The sequence below is a fragment of the Somniosus microcephalus genome, chromosome 1, assembly GCF_052327205.1.
Source record: "Somniosus microcephalus isolate GS21.2 chromosome 1, FLI_Smic_1.0, whole genome shotgun sequence".
Taxonomy (NCBI): domain Eukaryota; kingdom Metazoa; phylum Chordata; class Chondrichthyes; order Squaliformes; family Somniosidae; genus Somniosus; species Somniosus microcephalus.
Genome location: NC_140987.1, coordinates 164,806,700 through 164,824,695, shown reverse-complemented (window position 1 = coordinate 164,824,695; position 17,996 = coordinate 164,806,700). Strand labels below are relative to the sequence as shown.

General features: G+C 42.6%; 1 protein-coding gene across 2 annotated transcripts in view; it reads right to left on the bottom strand.

The window, feature by feature from the left end:
* Positions 1–17,996, bottom strand: part of trim36 (tripartite motif containing 36) — a 162,069-nt gene that overhangs the window by 34,028 nt on the left and 110,045 nt on the right. For both annotated transcript variants that reach the window (XM_085987079.1, XM_085987080.1), the window contains one exon: positions 7,888–8,181. In XM_085987079.1, coding sequence (XP_085843205.1) covers positions 7,888–8,181 — 294 coding nt within the window. The remainder of the gene's footprint in view (positions 1–7,887; positions 8,182–17,996) is intronic.

The following is a 17,996-nucleotide window of genomic DNA, read 5'->3' as shown; positions in this document are numbered from 1 at the left end:
TTACTCTACATTTCTCAGTATCCTACCATTTATTGTGTATTCCCTTGCCTTGCTAACCCTCCCCAAATGCAATACCTCACACTTCTCTGGATTGAATTCCATGATCGTTCTTTCTGTGCGAGGCTAGACAGTGCACGTCAGTGGTGTCTATTCCCCTATGGAGGTCAACACGACTGAGCCAGATTCTGTTCATTCCTGATGATAGATAGAAAATCTTTTATTCAAAGATGGGCCTATATTCTATAAGGGATGAGAAAGTATAGTTATGAGGATAACTGAGACGGGAGCAGAGAAGGCTAAAAGAAGATTTAATGAAGATTTTTTAAATTATGAAAGGTTTTGATAGGGTGATTAGGGAAAGACTACTTCCTTTGCTTGGGGATTCATTGACAAGTGGTCATCAATTTAAAATTGTCACTAAGAAAATGATGAAAATGGTTAGGAGAATTTATTTTAGTTCAGAGGGTGATAATTTGCCAGAGATAATAGTTGAAACAGAGATCATTGCACCTTTTAAGAAAATATTAGATAAACATTTGAAGCAAAGGAAGATACAAGGTTATGGAGAGGGAGCAGGGCACTGGGATCAGTTCTGGATTTCTGTAGCAAAGACCTGGCGTAGATACAATGGGCCAAACAGGCTTCTTCTGTGCTGTAAACCTTTTTTAAGATTTAGGTAAGGGTTCATAAGCACGGTTAAATTCCACCTGACCGTGATAAATTTGCTGCGTGAAAAATAAATTGCTACCACAGGAGTGCTTGAAGTGAATAGTATAGATGCATTTAAGGGGAGGCTAGATCAGCATATGAGGGAGAAGGGAATAGAGGGTTATGCTGATAGATTTAGATGAGGAAAGACAGGAGGAGGCTCGACTGGCACGGTGGCATAGTGGTTAGCACTGTGGTTAGCACTGTTGCCTCACAGCGCCAGGGACCCGGGTTCGAATCCGGCCTCGGGTGACTGTCTGTGTGGAGTTTGCACATTCTCCCCGTGTTTGCGTGGGTTTCCTCCGGGTGCTCCGGTTTCCTCCCACAGTCCAAAGATGTGCGGGTTAGGTTGATTGGCCATGATAAATTGACCCTTAGTGTTAGGGGGATTAAATACTTGGGTTTACGGGGATAGGGTGGGATATGTGTTGGTGTAGGGGTTATGGGGATTGGGTGGGATATGTGTCGGTGCAGGCTCGATGGGCCGAAATGGCCTCTATCTGCACTGGGGGGTTTCTGTGATTCTGTGATTCTGTGACTGGAGCATAAATGCCGCATGGCCTGATTGGGCCAAATGGCCTGTTTCTGTGCTGTATATCCAATGTAATCCTATGTAAATAACTGTCCAACAGCATTTATGAAATTTCAGCAAATAATATAGAAAAAAGACTTCATTTCAATAGCGTATTTCACAACCTCAGGATGTCCCAAAGTGCTTTACAGCCAATGCAATATTTTTGAAGTGTAGTAATTGTTGTAATGTAGGAAATGGGGAAGCCAATTTGCATACAGCAAGGTCCCACAATCAGCAATATGATACTGACTAGGTAATCTCTTTTTTTTTTTAAGTGATGTTGATTGAGGGATAAATATTGGCCAGGACACCGGGGATCACTCCCCTGCTCTTCTTCGAAATAGTGCCATGGGAGCTTTAATGTCCACCTGAAAGAGCAGACGGGGCTTACTATCTGCTAATACAATATTCACAATCTGCTAATATGTTGTATTTAGTTTCAGGAACATCTATATATTCTACTTTCATCAGGAACAGGTTAGTATGCTTAGTGACAGTGAAAGAATTAACTACAGACTCTGAGGTGAAGACAAGCCGAGGAGACCATGAGATTGAATCCCAGTCTGAACTGATATTCACACTTGTAATGATCTGGTGGATAAGTTGTGGAGAAGTCATAAGATAAAAGTTAAGAAAAAGGAGCTAGGGATGGACCAGAGGAAATCCAATTATGTATCACTCCAATGATCCTCCGGTTAGGCCAACCAAAGAGTAATACTGACAGCATCCGTGGGCTGGGCTGTCTTGTACTCTTGACTGAGTAGGACTATGCAGGGAGTTTTTAAAACAAATGTGTTATTTTTGGTAACTCTATTGGGTTTATTTGTTAAACGTTGCCTACTTGCTTTAGAGTACATTACTTTATACCTGGTCACAACCTGTGGTTTTACGCAGGAAATTTGGTTTTAAGGCTATAAACTACGAGATTGTGGTGAAAAGGTGGCTATTCGTTAGAGGTGGAAAAAAAAACCACAGAAACAAATCATTGTCCTGATTTTCTACTTTTGTAATTGTGGAAAAAATAAATTATCCTGTTATCTGATTGGCTTTATGCTTTGGAGTTTTTTTTAATCCAGAATAGAAACATAGAAGATAGGAGCAGGAGTAGGCCATTCGGCCCTTTGAGCCTGCTCCGCCATTCAACGAGATCATGGCTGATCATCTAAACCCTAGCACCCGGTCCCTACACCGACAGCCATCCCACACAAGCCCTATCCCCGTAACCCCACGTATTTAATCCCCCCCTAACACTAAGGGCCAATTTTTGTCATGGCCAATCAACCTAACCCGCATATCTTTGGACTGTGGGATGAAACCGGAGCACCCGGAGGAAACCCACGCAAACACGGGGAGAATGTGCAAACTCCTTTTTAAAGCTACTACTTTCGCCAGCCTTTTTTCTTTTTTTTTTTTCTTTCTTTTTTTTTTACAATGCAGATAGAGGCCATTTCGGCCCATCGAGCCTGCACCAACACATATCCCACCCTATCCCCGTAACCCCACGTATTTTAATCCCCCTAGCACTTTGCTGGGAGTGTACTATAGGCCCCCAAACAGTCAGGGGGAGATAGAGGAACAGATATGTAGGCAAATCTCAGAGAAGTGTGAAAATAATAGGGTAATAATAGTGGGGGATTTCAACTTCCCCAATATAAATTGGGATAGTCAGAGTGTGAAAGGCTTAGAGGGTGCAGAATTCTTAAAGTGCATCCAGGAGAGCTTTTTGAGCCAACATGTAGAAAGTCCTACAAGAGAGGGGGCGGTACTGGACCTAATTCTGGGGAATGTAGCCGGGCAAGTGGTGGAAGTATCAGTAGGAGAGCATTTTGGCGACAGTGACCATAATTCGGTGAAATTTAAGGTGGTCATGGAAAAAGACAAAGACGGCCCGGAAATAAGGGTTCTAAATTGGGGGAAGGCCGATTTTAATATGATAAGGCAGGATCTGGCCAAAGTGGACTGGGAGCAGCTACTTATAGGAAAATCCACATCAAAACAGTGGGAGACTTTCAGAAGGGAAATAGAGAGAGTACAGAGCCAACATGTTCCTGTAAAGGTCAAGGGTGGGACCAACAAGCAAAGGGAACCTTGGATGACAAGGGAGATACAAAAATGCATTAGAAATAAAAGGGGGGCTTTTGGCAGTTACAAAAGACTAAAGACGGAAGAAGCCCTAGAGGAGTATAAAAAGTGCAGGGGCATACTTAAAAAAGAAATTAGGAGGGCGAGGAGGGGCCATGAAATAACACTGGCGAGCAAAATAAAGGAAAATCCTAAGATGTTTTATAAGTATATTAAGGGCAAGAGGATAACCAGGGAAAGGGTAGGGCCCATTAGGGACCAAAGTGGCAATCTGTGTGTAGAGCCAGATGATATAGGCGGGGTTTTAAATGAATTTTTTGCATCTGTGTTCACTATGGAGAAAGACGATGCAGACATAGAAATCGGGCAAGGGGACTGTGACATACTTGAACATATTAGCATCGAGAGGGAGGAGGTGCTAGCGGTTTTAGCAGGCCAAAAAGTGGATAAATCCCCAGGCCCGGACGAGATGTATCCCAGGCTGCTGTGGGAGGCAAAGGAGGAGATTGCAGGGGCTCTGACACAAATTTGCAGAACCTCTCTGGCCACAGGGGATGTACCAGAGGACTGGAGAACAGCTAATGTAGTACCATTATACAAGAAGGGTAGCAGGGATAAACCAGGGAATTACAGGCCAGTGAGCCTAACATCTGTGGTAGGGAAATTATTGGAAAAAATTCTGAGGGACAAAATTAGTCTCCACTTGGAGAGGCAAGGATTAATCGGGGATAGTCAGCATGGCTTTGTCAAGGGTAAATCATGTCTGACAAATCTGATTGAATTTTTCGAGGGGGTGACTAGGGAGGTGGATGAGGGAAATGCTGTGGATGTGGTTTACATGGACTTCAGTAAAGCTTTTGACAAAGTCCCGCATAGGAGACTGGTCAAGAAGGTAAGGGCCCATGGGATCCAGGGTGCCTTGGCGCGTTGGATCCTAAACTGGCTGAGTGGCAGGAAGCAGAGGGTGATGGTCGAAGGTTGCTTTTGTGACTGGAAGCCTGTGTCCAGTGGGGTACCTCAGGGATCGGTGCTGGGTCCCTTGTTGTTTGTGATCTACATAAATGATTTGGATGAGAATGTAAAAGGGATGATCAGTAAGTTTGCAGATGACACGAAAATTGGTGGGGTGGTAAATTGCAAGGAGGAAAGCCTTAGGCTACAGGACGATATAGACGGGTTGGTCAGTTGGGCGCAAAAGTGGCAAATGGAATTTAACCCTGAAAAGTGCGAGGTGATGCATTTTGGACGGACAAATAAGGCAAGGGAATACACAATGAGTGGTAGGACCCTAGGAAGTACAGAGGGTCAGAGGGACCTTGGTGTACATGTACATAGATCTCTGAAGGCAGCGGAACAGGTAGATAAGGTGGTTAAAAAGGCATATGGGATACTTGCCTTCATTAGCCGAGGCATAGAATATAAGAGCAGGGAGGTTATGATGGAGCTGTACAAAACGCTGGTGAGGCCACAGCTGGAGTACTGTGTGCAGTTCTGGTCGCCTCACTATAGGAAGGATGTGATTGCTTTGGAGAGGGTGCAGAGAAGATTCACCAGGATGTTACCTGGGATGGAGCGCCTCAGCTATGAAGAAAGACTAAACAGGCTGGGGTTGTTTTCCTTGGAGCAAAGAAGGCTGAGGGGGGACCTGATTGAGGTGTACAAAATGATGAGGGGCATAGATAGGGTAGACAAAGAGGAACTTTTCCCCTTAGTAGGGGGGTCAATAACAAGGGGGCATAGATTCAGGGTAAGGGGCAGGAGATTTAGAGGGGATTTGAGGAGGAACTTTTTCACCCAGAGGGTGGTTGGAATGTGGAACTCAATGCCTGAAAGGGTGGTAGAGGCAGGAACCCTCACAACATTCAAGAAGCATTTGGATGAGCACTTGAAATGCCATTGCATACAGGGCTATGGACCAAATGCTGGAAAATGGGATTAGACTGGACAGGGATGGATGGGCGGCGCAGACACGATGGGCCGAAGGGCCTCTTTCTGTGCTGTAAAACTCTATGACTCTATGACTAAGGGTCAATTAGTTAGTGCTTCTAATATCAACCCTTGAAATTCTATAATTATAACAACTCACAAAAGACAGGGGGCGGTTTCTGGCTTCAGGTCTGAGCAAAAGAGAGCCGAAGGCAATTAGAGAGTCGTCTTGCTACAACAACAACAACTTGCATTTATATAGCGTGTTTAATGTAGTAAAATGTCACAATGCGCTTCACAGGAGTGTTATCCAACAAAATTTGACACTAAGCCACATAAGGAGATATTAGGACAGGTGACCAAAAATTTGATCAAAGCAGTAGGTTTTAAGGAGCGTCTTAAAGGAGGAGAGAGAGGTAGAGGGGCTTAGGGAGGGAATTTTAGAGCCTAGGGCCTAGGCAGCTGAAGGCACGGCCACCGATGGTGGAGCAATGAAAATAGGGGATGTGCAAGAGTCCAGATTTGGAGGAACGCAGAGATCTCGGAGGGTTGTAGGACTGGAGGAGATTACAGAGGTAGGAAGGGGAGAGACGGGGCAGAGACGGGTGATGTTATAGAGGTGGAAGTAGGCAGTCTTGGCGATGGAGCAGATAAGTGGTCAGAAGGTCATCTCAGAGTCAAATCAGACGCCAAGGTTGCTAACGGTTTAGTTCAACCTCAGACACTACTGCCACAGGCTTCACTCATCAGCAAGGTTACACATCAGGAAAAGAAGCTGCTTCCACATACATGAACATGAAATGGGGTCATATTGCATATGTATAAGCAGACCATTTTGGACATGTGTGATTGAAACTCATTCGGCACATGCACAATCAGACCTTTTTGTGCGTATATGCATCCTTTTTAAATGTGCAGTCTGGTTTTGGCCATACTAGGGTACATACTTACTGACCAGATATAGAATCTTAGAAGAAGGGTATATGTAATGTAACAATCTCCCAATTATCTATCATCAACCAAAATCTAAAGGTTTGGGGGAAAATAAACGGACTATTTTAAATTTACCCATTCACTAATTTAATACAGTTAATTTAATGTTAAATACTTCTGAGAGTTAAGAGGTCCCACAGCCTCGGGGCTAGCTGCAAACTAATTACAACTGATCTTCAGTCATTTCTGAACAATTGTGGGAAAACTTAGTAACTTCCTGAGTCTGCTCTAGTTCTTCAGAATAGAACAAATTGGAGCTGGTTGATCTATATTGAGCCAGCCAGTAAAGCACATATTGCAACGTCTGACTTACAAGGTTTCCAATATTTTAGAACTTTTACAATTGTCCCGAGTCTGAAACCTATTCATTTTTTTCTTGAATTAAAACAAAAAACTAAAAATAATTCCCCATGCATACAGAACAATAATATTTTTGTCCCAAATTCAATCCAACCTCAATGAAAACATATTTTGCATACATGTGAAAACATAATGAAATATTTTGATATCAGGCATCGATGGAGCTATGAGTCAGGCAGCACATTCATGAAATTCATGACTGGCTGTCAAGGATTAGAACATAAAAAAGGTCTGTTGTGTTCTGCCCTAGGACAGGTCCTAACTCAAGTCTCACACATGAGATTCTTGAGCCACCTACTGTACTAGGGCAGAGTAGCTGAGGTGGTTTCTTGTTGTCTTCCTCACTGTATTTATCTTCAGTGTACCTTCTCCTAGGTGGGCTGCAACCAAAGTTAAACAGCTCCACTAATCCTCTATGATAGGATGGCACCCGCACCGATCGGATGGAAGTACCCCCACTGGAAGTCAATCTAGTATTCAGAATTGGCACTCTGCTCTTCAGGGCTGTGTGGAGTGAGGCCCGAATCCAACTCTTCTGACTCAGAGGCAGGAACACTACCACTGATCTAATGCTCATTCAGTCCAGGCACGAGTACCCCTATGGATGTTAACCCAGTATTTAGAGACCACATTCTTGTTTACATTCGCCAGGGCTGTCTGGAGTGAGGCTTGAACCTTTCACCTTCTGACTCAGAGGCTGCCACTAAGCTAAACGCTCACTCCTATGGTATGAGTGTGTTGCCATTTTGTCAGGCAAAGCAACTGATGGAAGATTGAGAACTTGGATTAAGTTTGTTGATTCTGATTCGAAATCTTGTACAAAAAAAACTTGAAAAAAAGTCACTTCAAAAGGTATTTATAAGTACAATTAAGTACTTTATATTATTTGAGGTAATTTCTTGTTATTATTTTCTCTAACTGCCTCTCTTTTGTCAAGAAGAGAAAAACCTATAAATTTGTAAAATGGATAAGGGCCCCATTAAAAGAAACATCAAAGCACCTATAAAGATCAATCCTAGGGCAATATTCAAAGCACACAATACCTGGCTCAACTGTCAAGAACTGCATAGAGAAAACTCAAAACCACCAAGTGTTGTTTATCATTCGATCGATGCTCCTCTGGGACACCTTGAGCACTATCATCCACTTTGAAAATAATCAATTTTAATAATTATTATTTACTACCTTAGAGGGCTAACTATAATTATAACTCAGCATAAACCTTCTTCTCCCAAAGGGCATACCTGGAGCAGGCGGCGTATGGAAAACTACCTCCTTGCTGTAGTCACTGTAGGTAAAATTCTTGCACCCCTTCACTCTGAAGAGGTAGCTACTATTGGTGTCAAGGTTGGAGATGACTTTACTTGTGCTGTACACGTCCTCAGTGGGCTCCCAGGCACTGTCTCCGCCTTGATCGAGTCTCCTGTATTCCAGCTTGTAGTGGTCAATGGGAGGGGTGCCATTGGGCTGCTGCCAACAGATGATTCCCTCATCGTACAGCCGGCTTTGCTTCTGGTCGATAAATGGTGCATCTGGAACTGGAACATTAACCACATCTCAGTATTCCACAGATCAGCAAATATATACAGTTTCTATTAATGCCGCCCCCTATTCTTAGTAATGGCTTCCAATTAGGCTCTTCGTTAGACAAGAATCTAAGAAGTAGCTCCATATATTGACTGAAGATAATTAAAGCTTCTTGGAAGATTTCTTTCTTAAGGTGCATAAGCATCTAGTATAACTGGTTTCATCAATGTTAAATTGGAAAAGTAATTTATAAAATGGCAAGATCTAAAATCAGGATCAAACGAAAGATGTAACAGCAAATTCAATTAAAGAAACCTGTTGCTTGGGAAATACACATCAGTATTCATCAGACACAGCAACTGTAACTGGTTTTAGAGCATAAATTGCTGCCCAAGATTAACAAATGCAAAACAAAGAGTTTCCTTCAATTCCTCCCAATGCCCCAGTGGGTACATTTACTATGTGATGCGGTACTAATCTATTCAGACAATGAAGGTCTGATCCCTGGTTTGTGCTGAGTTGAGATGGTGAGATGGGCTCTAATGGGCTGGGGAGAGGAAAAATCTCACACCTTATCATAATCCAGTGAATCCTGGAGGAAGATAAGCATCTGTTAACAATGAATGAGAACAGCATCAGATTCAGTCTCATCCTTTTTAGATATCCTGTCAATGCTCACTGTTTTTACCCTGATCAGTAAGTGGGGGTCATCCCACATTCACCTCCCCAGCATGCGTATGCTGTCACTGGGCAAAACTCAAGTTAAGAATGGCCATTGAAAAACATTAACACAAACAGGGAAACAGTACTAAGGCCAGTTTGTTTACACAGGGCCCTGATCCCCTGTAGAGGGTGCCGCACTGTTTTGACTGATATCCATAAGTAACAGTGTAAAAGCCCACAGATATTTTGTGGGCATGTGTAAGTGTAGTGAACAGCGAGCGCCATTCATTCACCGCTGTCCGCAAAATCCAGGCCATTAAAGTGGAATTCAAATTGATCTTACCTCCTGCTTATCTTGTTTGTTTTTTTTACATATTAAGAGTTAGAGAATCATCATGTAAAGGCGCTTAAGTTGCATTTTATAATGTTTGATCTTTAAATTTGAGAAAAAGATTCAAGGCCAGTTTCTTTACAGAGCGGCTCAGCACTTGTCCATTTCTTAGGTAGATATTAAGTACCTGAGAAATTATCAATAAGATCACAATAAATGTAGGAATGGTGCCACAATCTTTCAGTTTTTTCAGGCAGCCTATGTTCTTGGAAGAACCAGGAAAAGACTACTCCGAAAACTCTGTTACATTAGCTCATGAGGGGAGGCAGAGCAGAGGTCATGCTATTTTCTGAAGATGCATCATTCAGAACACTAGCTCTGCCATTGCAGTTTATTGATTTACTAAACAGATTTACTACAGCAGATTTGAACAAATACACACTGACTATATTGTAGCTCCACAACCCTTATAGTAAAAGAAAGAATTTGCATTTATATAGCACCTTTCACAACCTCAGGATGTCCCAAAGTACCTTACAGCCAATGAAGTACTTTTGAAGTGTAGTCTCTGCTGTAATATAGAAAACACGGCACCAACTTTCGCACAGCAAGGTCTCAAACAGCAAGGAGATAACGAACAGATAAACTGTTTTAGTGATGTTGGTTGAGGGATAAATATTGGCCAGCACTTCAATGTCCTCACAGCAATGCTTCATACACTAACACTTCATTTGATCTTTCAATTATATAAATGAGCACATGGGCAAAAAATCTAGCACATCATTTATGTGAAGCATTTAGACTCTGAAATTTCATTTTACAACAAAAAATGATAATGCAGCAGCTTGAATATCAATTAAAACATGAGAAAGTCAATATCTACCATTGGGCTTTTAGTGGATCTTGACAGTGAACCCATGGCATTAATATTTTGAAAATGATTCTTACTTAATCAATAATGTGCTATATGAGTGTCATTCAGCTTCATAATTCCAGCTCCAAATGGCATAAAGTGTATCTAAACAACATCCTGTCTCAGCAGAAACCTTCCATGGAGACTGATTCCAGCCTAAAAGCCTCATTTATCATCACTCTTAATGCAGTTATTGATCTATTATAAATAAGTGATGCCACCCATTAAGCTAACTGCAGACTGCTGGAGTCTTTGTCAAAGTTAACAGAGCCAACAAGGAAACATTTTTTCCACAGGTGTCAGACACAGATGTATTACTGGTCGGGGCGGGTAGTGGAATGTATAGCCAGGTGGGCTGGCTTCAGTGAAGGGCAAGTGACACCAACTGTGAGCTAAGTTTCCATCAAAGCCTTTAAGACCCTCCTTAAAATCCCGTCTCTTTGACTAAGATTTTGGTCACCCCTCCTAAGTTTGTTGTTGTTAAGGGAGACCATATTTTCCAACTTACCTTGTGCAATACCAAATATATTAAAAATATTGCGCCTGCACGTACTTCCTGTCAACTTTTTCCCTGATAACTTTCTATTTCCACATTTATAATTGAAACTGCCAATGTAAACTTAATACACTGTAATTGCATTTTCTGTCTAGTGGTGGCACTGCATCACCACTGCTGGTGGGAGGGTGTGATTACAGCATGACAAGCTTACATCAACAGTATGTGGAACACCACAGGAGACTGACTAGTTAATATAAATCATCATTTATAAATTCAAAAATGATTTGTGCTTGCATTACTGTGTATGGAAATAAAACAATTGAGGGTGTGGATTCAATCACTGGTGGAAATGACAGAGCTTCATACCCAATAATCCACACACAGCAGGTCCCTGATCTGGGGTGTGCCCGAGTGTGGCATCAGACAGAGCTAACAGAGGGGTGCGCTAAGGGACGGAAAGAAAAGAGATGGGTAATTGGATGTTTTTCTGGTTGGTGGGATCTGGATAGTGGTGTGTCCCATGAATCTATGCTCTGACTGCCTTTGTTTTCCATTTATAGAAATTATTCGGACATTGGCACAAGAGTAATGGTATTTCAGTTGGCTGATAATACCAAATTAGGGGGCATCACAAACTTTGGATAAAAATGCAGGGATTGCAGGAGTCCATACACAGGTTAGCAGAATGAGCAGATAGGTGGCAGAAGCAGTTCAGTATGCAGTGGTACATTTTAGGAAATAGAATAGTGAAAGAAAGTATACCCTAAATAGTAAGACTCTTAGAGATACTCCAAGAGGTTGCTGATGTGATGCATTTTAACAGCTGACTTGCTAATACTGACATTAATGCACTTATTAAATGATCTAGCAAGTTATTAAAATGGAATTTAAATTGACCTTACATCCAGCTTATCTTTTTTTATATATTAAGCCTGTGTGAATCATCATGTAAATGAGTTTATCATGCATTTGATAATGTTTAATCTTTATATTTTAAATAATGTCATTGTGTTAATTAACTTTATTAATAACTAATTAATTATGTTTTACATGCATGCAAGATCCTGATGTCTTTTAATTAAATAATATTAAATCAGGTTCGTTTTTATCTGATTGAAGTCACATCAGTACTACTACTCTAAGTAAATACATTTGGCTTCACTATTTATACAAGAAGGCTTTTTAATGCAAATTTAATGTTCATCAAGATGAGGAATATTAGTGCTGGGCAATTTCCATCCAAGCACCTACTGTCAGTATCAAGTATTCCCAGTTCAGCTACAATACAGTTAAATGCAGAGTAAATCTTCCTCTGCTCTGCCTCGACAATGCCGATGCTCGACTGAGGTACAATGCACCAGTGCAACATTGTTCCATTTCCCACAGCAGCCATTCCTTGCCCTCTGAGTGAAATTGCCAATTCAGTGCCAAATCGGGGAAGTTCTGTGCTGTAAGCCTATGCCTAGAACAAACTGGCTGAAACTGACCAAATTCAATTCACATAGAACCATTACAGCCAGTACAGACTTTCATCCAATCAGTCTGGGATGGATTCAAACTTAAGAGGTGAAACACGTGTGTCTAACTCACTGCACTGCCCAGCCCCTTAAGGCAGCATCTGTCTGGTAAGCTGCTTCTGATTTGGTGGCGGGACTTTAAGGAAGGGACCCATCGGTAGAAGACATTGGAGAAATCTAGTTCTATGCAATAAGGTAAAGGGTCCCAACCAACTCCTCTCAGGACGATGCATTCTGGGTTGTCCCAGCAGAGATGATGTTACTAGTTTCCACATCTCCACAAAGTAGCCACTGTAGTTCCAGAATGGGAAGGGTGTTAACTTTCTCTTTTTATAATTGTTGCTCTACCTCCACCACAGTTGAAGTTTTGTGTTGAATCTGGAACAGTCCCAAATTTAAATGCACTGACGAATGGCAATACATTTACATCACTGTTACTGTACAGTGAAAACACCCTTGTGAAGTTCTGAAGCAACTGGGAATCTAAATAATTTGCAGCAAGGGTTGCAGCAATGGACCAATTTCTATCCCCTGCCAACTTCTACTCTTAATTAAAACATTTTTGTGGGTCAGATCACTAATTTGCTCTGGGAACAAGCTGACCTACTACCATTGAATGAGATCAAATTCAGTTTGAATCAATAGATCAGAGCTGAATCTGATCCCCTGTGTAAAGATGATACGTACCAGTGATAAATGATTCAGGGCTGTGGCCTCCCACATGACTATACTTTAGAGTAATGCACACATTTGAACAAAATCTATCTGAAGCATTGTTCCCAATCTGTGACCAAAACACTTTGGCCCAGAAATTCCTGTCAAAATAACGGTGAGGCTAATGGCACTCGCCGTTATTTATGCGCAAATCACACAGCAACATCAGGTGAGGGCAGATGCAAGGTTAAACACGAAAATCCGGATGTTGCTGTCAGAGATGTCAGTTAGCTTTGTGAAAACAGCATCTCGCTGCCTGACTCACCATTCAAATGCATTGAACCGAGTGAAGTTCCTGTGCTTGCACAGTAGATACGAAATAAATTTGCCACAGAGAAGTCCACTTCAGTCTAAGTACCATTTTTAGCATTGTGATAAGTGTTAATTACTGCCAAACGATCTCTCTGGCACTAAAATTAGCTATTACAAGTGTGGAGTTTCATTCCTTCAGCTTTTAATTGTTGTTGGAGATTTTCTTTTAAACTGTAAATTAATTTTGTTTAATTTTTCCAATGTCTCTATTTTCTCTCCCTCTCTTAATCCAATGTTTCTTTTCCTCTGTACCTCATTTGATATTGAATTCACTATTCTAACTTACACTTCCTGGTTCAGACTCTGCGCTGTTCAGTTCACAATCCTTCAATCTGATTTAACAACAGAAAATGTTGGAAAAACTCAGCAGGCCAGGCAACATCTGTGGAGAGAGGAATAGAGTCAACGGGGTCGATTTTCCTGAAGCTGTCGGGAAGAAGGCGGGACTACAACTTTCGGGTTTTAGACCCGCCTACTTCAACGTCCGGCCAATCCGCGCGATTTTCCCTTGAGTGACCTTGTTGAGCCCGCCCAGCGGGCTCAGCAGGCCAATTAAGGGCCACCCGGCAACAGGTGACATCACAGACTACAATTTTGTCTGTCAAGAGTTCTTGACAGATGAAATAGCAGTGTTTCACAGCTGTTTGAAGCTTTGAAACACTGACAGTCTGAGTTTTAACATGAGTCCTTCTGCACAGACTCAGTTAGAACTCTCAGCAACACTCAAAAGCTGAAGGCTGTCACTTTTCACAGATCGCAGCCATTCAGCTTTAAGTGCTGGCTGAGTGATGGGCTCCCGACGGCTACAGGAAGAAAGGCTGTTAAGGTAAGTACAGGTAAGTAAAAGTTCTTTGCACACTTTAGACACACCAAACACACTTACCTTTGCACTCATGCACCCATCACTCACCTGAGCACCGACATCGCGACCCCTCCAACTCCTTCAACCCGACGGCCCGCCTGCTCTAACCTGGCGTGGTTGGGAGCCGTCGGGAATCCCACATGAAACCCCTCAAAATAGGGATTAGGCTAAAAACTGCCTGTTAACTACCTGTTAACAGGCAGTTAATTGGCACTAATCCCTTCCCGCCTGGTTTCGGCGGGTCCCAGTGCGGGGCGGGTACCCGCCGCCCCTGAAACTTGCGTGGGGCGGGGTTTTGGGCAGGATGGTGTCGGGACCCCCAAATTAAGAATACCTCTTAATGTTTCTTCGCTTCTCTTTTGTTCTTTCATCCCCATTTCCCAGCCCCAAACTGGCCTTTTAATCTGTCATTTCCTCTGTTCTCTCTGTCCTGACAAAGGGTTTTGACCTGAAACGTTGACTCTATCTCTCTCTCCACGGATGTTGCCTGGCCTGCTGAGTTTTTCCAGCATTTTCTGTTGTTATTTCAGATTTCCAGCATCCGCAGTATTTTGCTATCCTTCAATCTGATTGCTTGCCCTGTTCACGCAGATCCTAGATGCCCCGTAGAGGGCGCCGCACCGTTTGCATCTCCCACTTCCAGCAACCTCCAGTGCACGGTCTCATGGAAATTAAACAGGCAAGGGCATATCTAACTAACGATGGGCGCTGTTTGTTCACCGGCTACAGTACGGGAAACTTTGCAATATCCGGCACCGACGGGACCGGCGATCTATGAAAACTTCCAGACAGACCAGCGCTAATGTTGAAGGATACGGAGGTTTTCATCTCTGTATCTGACAACAAACACTATTGCTTAGCAACAGCTTGTAAACAGTCAGCCCGTACCTTGGAAGCGTCTCTGTAGCTTAGCAACAGCTTCAGAGAGGCTTTCCAGAGGCTGACTGTTTAAAAAAATGCTAGGAGAAGAAAAAAAAAGCTAACAAAACGGCTGCTGATTTCTGCCATTAGATCGAGGTTTCCGGCCATACCACCTCCGGATAAACCAAAGTTTCCTGTAAATTCTGTCCCTTTAAAATGAACATCTCTGTGTTACTATTTGGTTTAATACAGCAGTATCAGAAGAGAGGACTGTGACTGGGTAAAGAAAAACCCTAATAAAAATAGATGATCAGAAATTCTCGGAGCAAGCCATGAATGTAGATTTATAAATGATTAGTGTTCTGGATAAAAATTGCCAGGCAAAAAATGTTCTGCAGGATGGAAACAGAATTTAAAATCAGCTCAAGTTGTAATTATGGAAGGAGGGATCAAATTATTGCCAAACAGGACATTTCTTTAAGGGCAGAAAACAACTGAATATTGCACTTGGAGTTTTTAAAATAGTTTCTGAACTTGAGGCCACATGAACATCATTTACAGCATACATGTCAAATGTCAACATTTTGATAACCTATTCTACTTATCAGTGTTTGCTGACAAAAAAAGTGAGCCAAGTTTGTCTCCCATCAGTGTTGCTCCAACCCAACCCCTCTTGCACTGTGAAGCGATTCTCACTACTATGTAGTTAGGCAGGAATTCTCACAAGAACAGGAATACCCATCTACAGGATGCAGCAGGCAGAATCAGGACTCAAGCAAATGCAGCACTGAGGGGAGAGGGAAAGGAGGAACGGATGGCATTGAATTGGAGGGGGAAGGTAAGACATGGATGCCAGTACAGAGGGAAGGGGTATGCATTGCAATGAAAGGGGTAGTAGCTGGGAGTGGTATTTGGAGGGATGAAGAGGGGAGAAGCTGGAAGTAGTACTTTGGGGTAGGAGGAAGGAGAGTGCCACTATTAGCTGAGAAGGATGGGGGTGGGGGAGAACAGGGAGACACCCAGCTGGAACTGGGGAGGGACAGAAGAGTGCCCTGAGTGGAGGAGACAAATTGTTCCAACTTCAATTTGGGTGTTGAAGAACTTTTTAAGCTTGAACTGGATTGGAGAGGGAGAAGAGTGCCAACTGGAACAGTGGATGGAAGAAAGGTGGCAAGTTCAACTGAAGGGAGAGGGAGAAGAGTTCCAGTATGAACTAGGCGGGTTGGAGGAGAAGGGACTGTCTCTGTAAAGAGATGGGGTGCAGTGTTTCTGTAAAATGGGTCTGAAGGGGGTAGCGTATCTGTGAGCTGGGACGGGAGGTTTGAATGTGGGATAACGACTGTTGCGGTTCCTTTTGGGGAAGTGATGGTTTGGTTACTTTATTGAAAATTCAATATCTCTTTGCTTTTCCTTTTAGACCAAAAACCTATTCATTGTAAACTTTAAATGTGCATTATTTAAAAAATAAAAATGGGTAATTTTTACTGTAAAATATCTAAATATTCATAAACCATACTGGGATACATTTTCATATTCACCAGCTGGGCAGTAATCTAGCAGCGTGCATCACCCGGCCATTGGAGAACTCGCACACTGAAATAAATGGAATGAATAAAAGAGGCGGGTGATTCACCCTGCCAGATTCCTGCCCAGGTGGTGCAGATGAAAAGTTACCCCACTGATTGGCTAATAGGAGTTGTAAAAGCCACATTATATGCACATTACATTAGCCCTAGAGCCAGTGATATGTACTGAGGATTAAAACTGAGCCTGGGGCTCTTCCACAACTCAATGCTATTCTCTAAGAGGAATGTCTAATGGAAGTACCACCAGCTGCAGATCAATAGTTTCCCAAATGCTGCTTATAATTATGTTGATGCTAGCTCCCCATGTGCAGCCAACTGCAACCTTAAAATAAACTTTCCAGGATTCACCAAGGCTGACAGCCAGGTAGATGCAGTTAAAACAGGTCATTCCAGCCTCTGGCGTTAGTAAATCATAGCAAGTTTACACTCCGATTGCAGATGGTTGCACAAGGCTTATGCATGGGGAGCCAGTACTGGTCTTAGTGCAATATAAAAGCAGTTATTGTCAGTTCCAGTCAAAGTGTTAGATGGGTTTCTGGAAACTAGTTCATCACTTCATATGTAACCCAAGAGTAAATTATTCATGGATAATAATTAGTAGGTCTGGGGCCTTCCTGATCTTCTATGGGGGAGCGGAGAGAAACTTTTCCCAGAGGACTCCTGAACTGGCTTTTTTTCCTTTCCTGGTAGGTGGGGGAAGTGGGGGGAGGCATTAAGAGCTGGTTGGTGCATGGGGATGGAATCAGCCAATGGATGGGTGCAAGCAAGTATGGACCTACTAGCCATTTCCCATTCTGGATATGTAAAATATGAACATAAGCATAAATATACACTCCACAAATCATGGACTGGAGCATTCAGTTTTTAAAAAGTTATCAAAAAATTCTTTGCCAGTTTAATGGTGAACATCTCGCCAATGCTGTTCGTTACTCTGTGCCATGTGCTGAGGGGGGAGGCGTGTCTCTGTGCCTAATCCCTGGCAGTCTGAGTCTATGTAGTCCTGATCTTTGGCAGTCGAGCAGTCTGGTGGTGAATAACAGTCTGTGCTCTGTAGTGGCCCAGAGTGAGAAGAAAGAGAGAGTATGAGCTACGATGATTAGCCTAATTCTTCAACTTTTAAAGTTTTAGCACCACAAACGGGGCTCTACCGAATTCCTCCTCCTTAGAATTTTAAGAGCTTACCTACTTCCTTGTTCGCTGTCTGTGAGAATTCAGCATTTTTATTGGCTGCTTAGCCAGCTTGTTGACATCACAGCAGCTCGCACTAGGCCATCCCTACTATACTCCGTTGATTGGAATTGAATGTCAGAAAACCTGAACTTCGACACAGAGATCGCAAGATCCTTGTGCGAAGCTTACTTTGGGGCCAGAGGCGAACACCTTCGCTTCGCCGTTGACCACAAATAGAAGTTAAAACCTTGGAAGTAGTGTACTCTTACCGAGATGCTTCATTCAATTCCCTGCTTTCTTTCTGTTACTAGATACTTTAAACTGAAAGTTAACTATTTGTTGTCTGAAAAGCCGAAACAAAGATCAAACTAACTCAGTACCAGTTTTTTATGATGAGG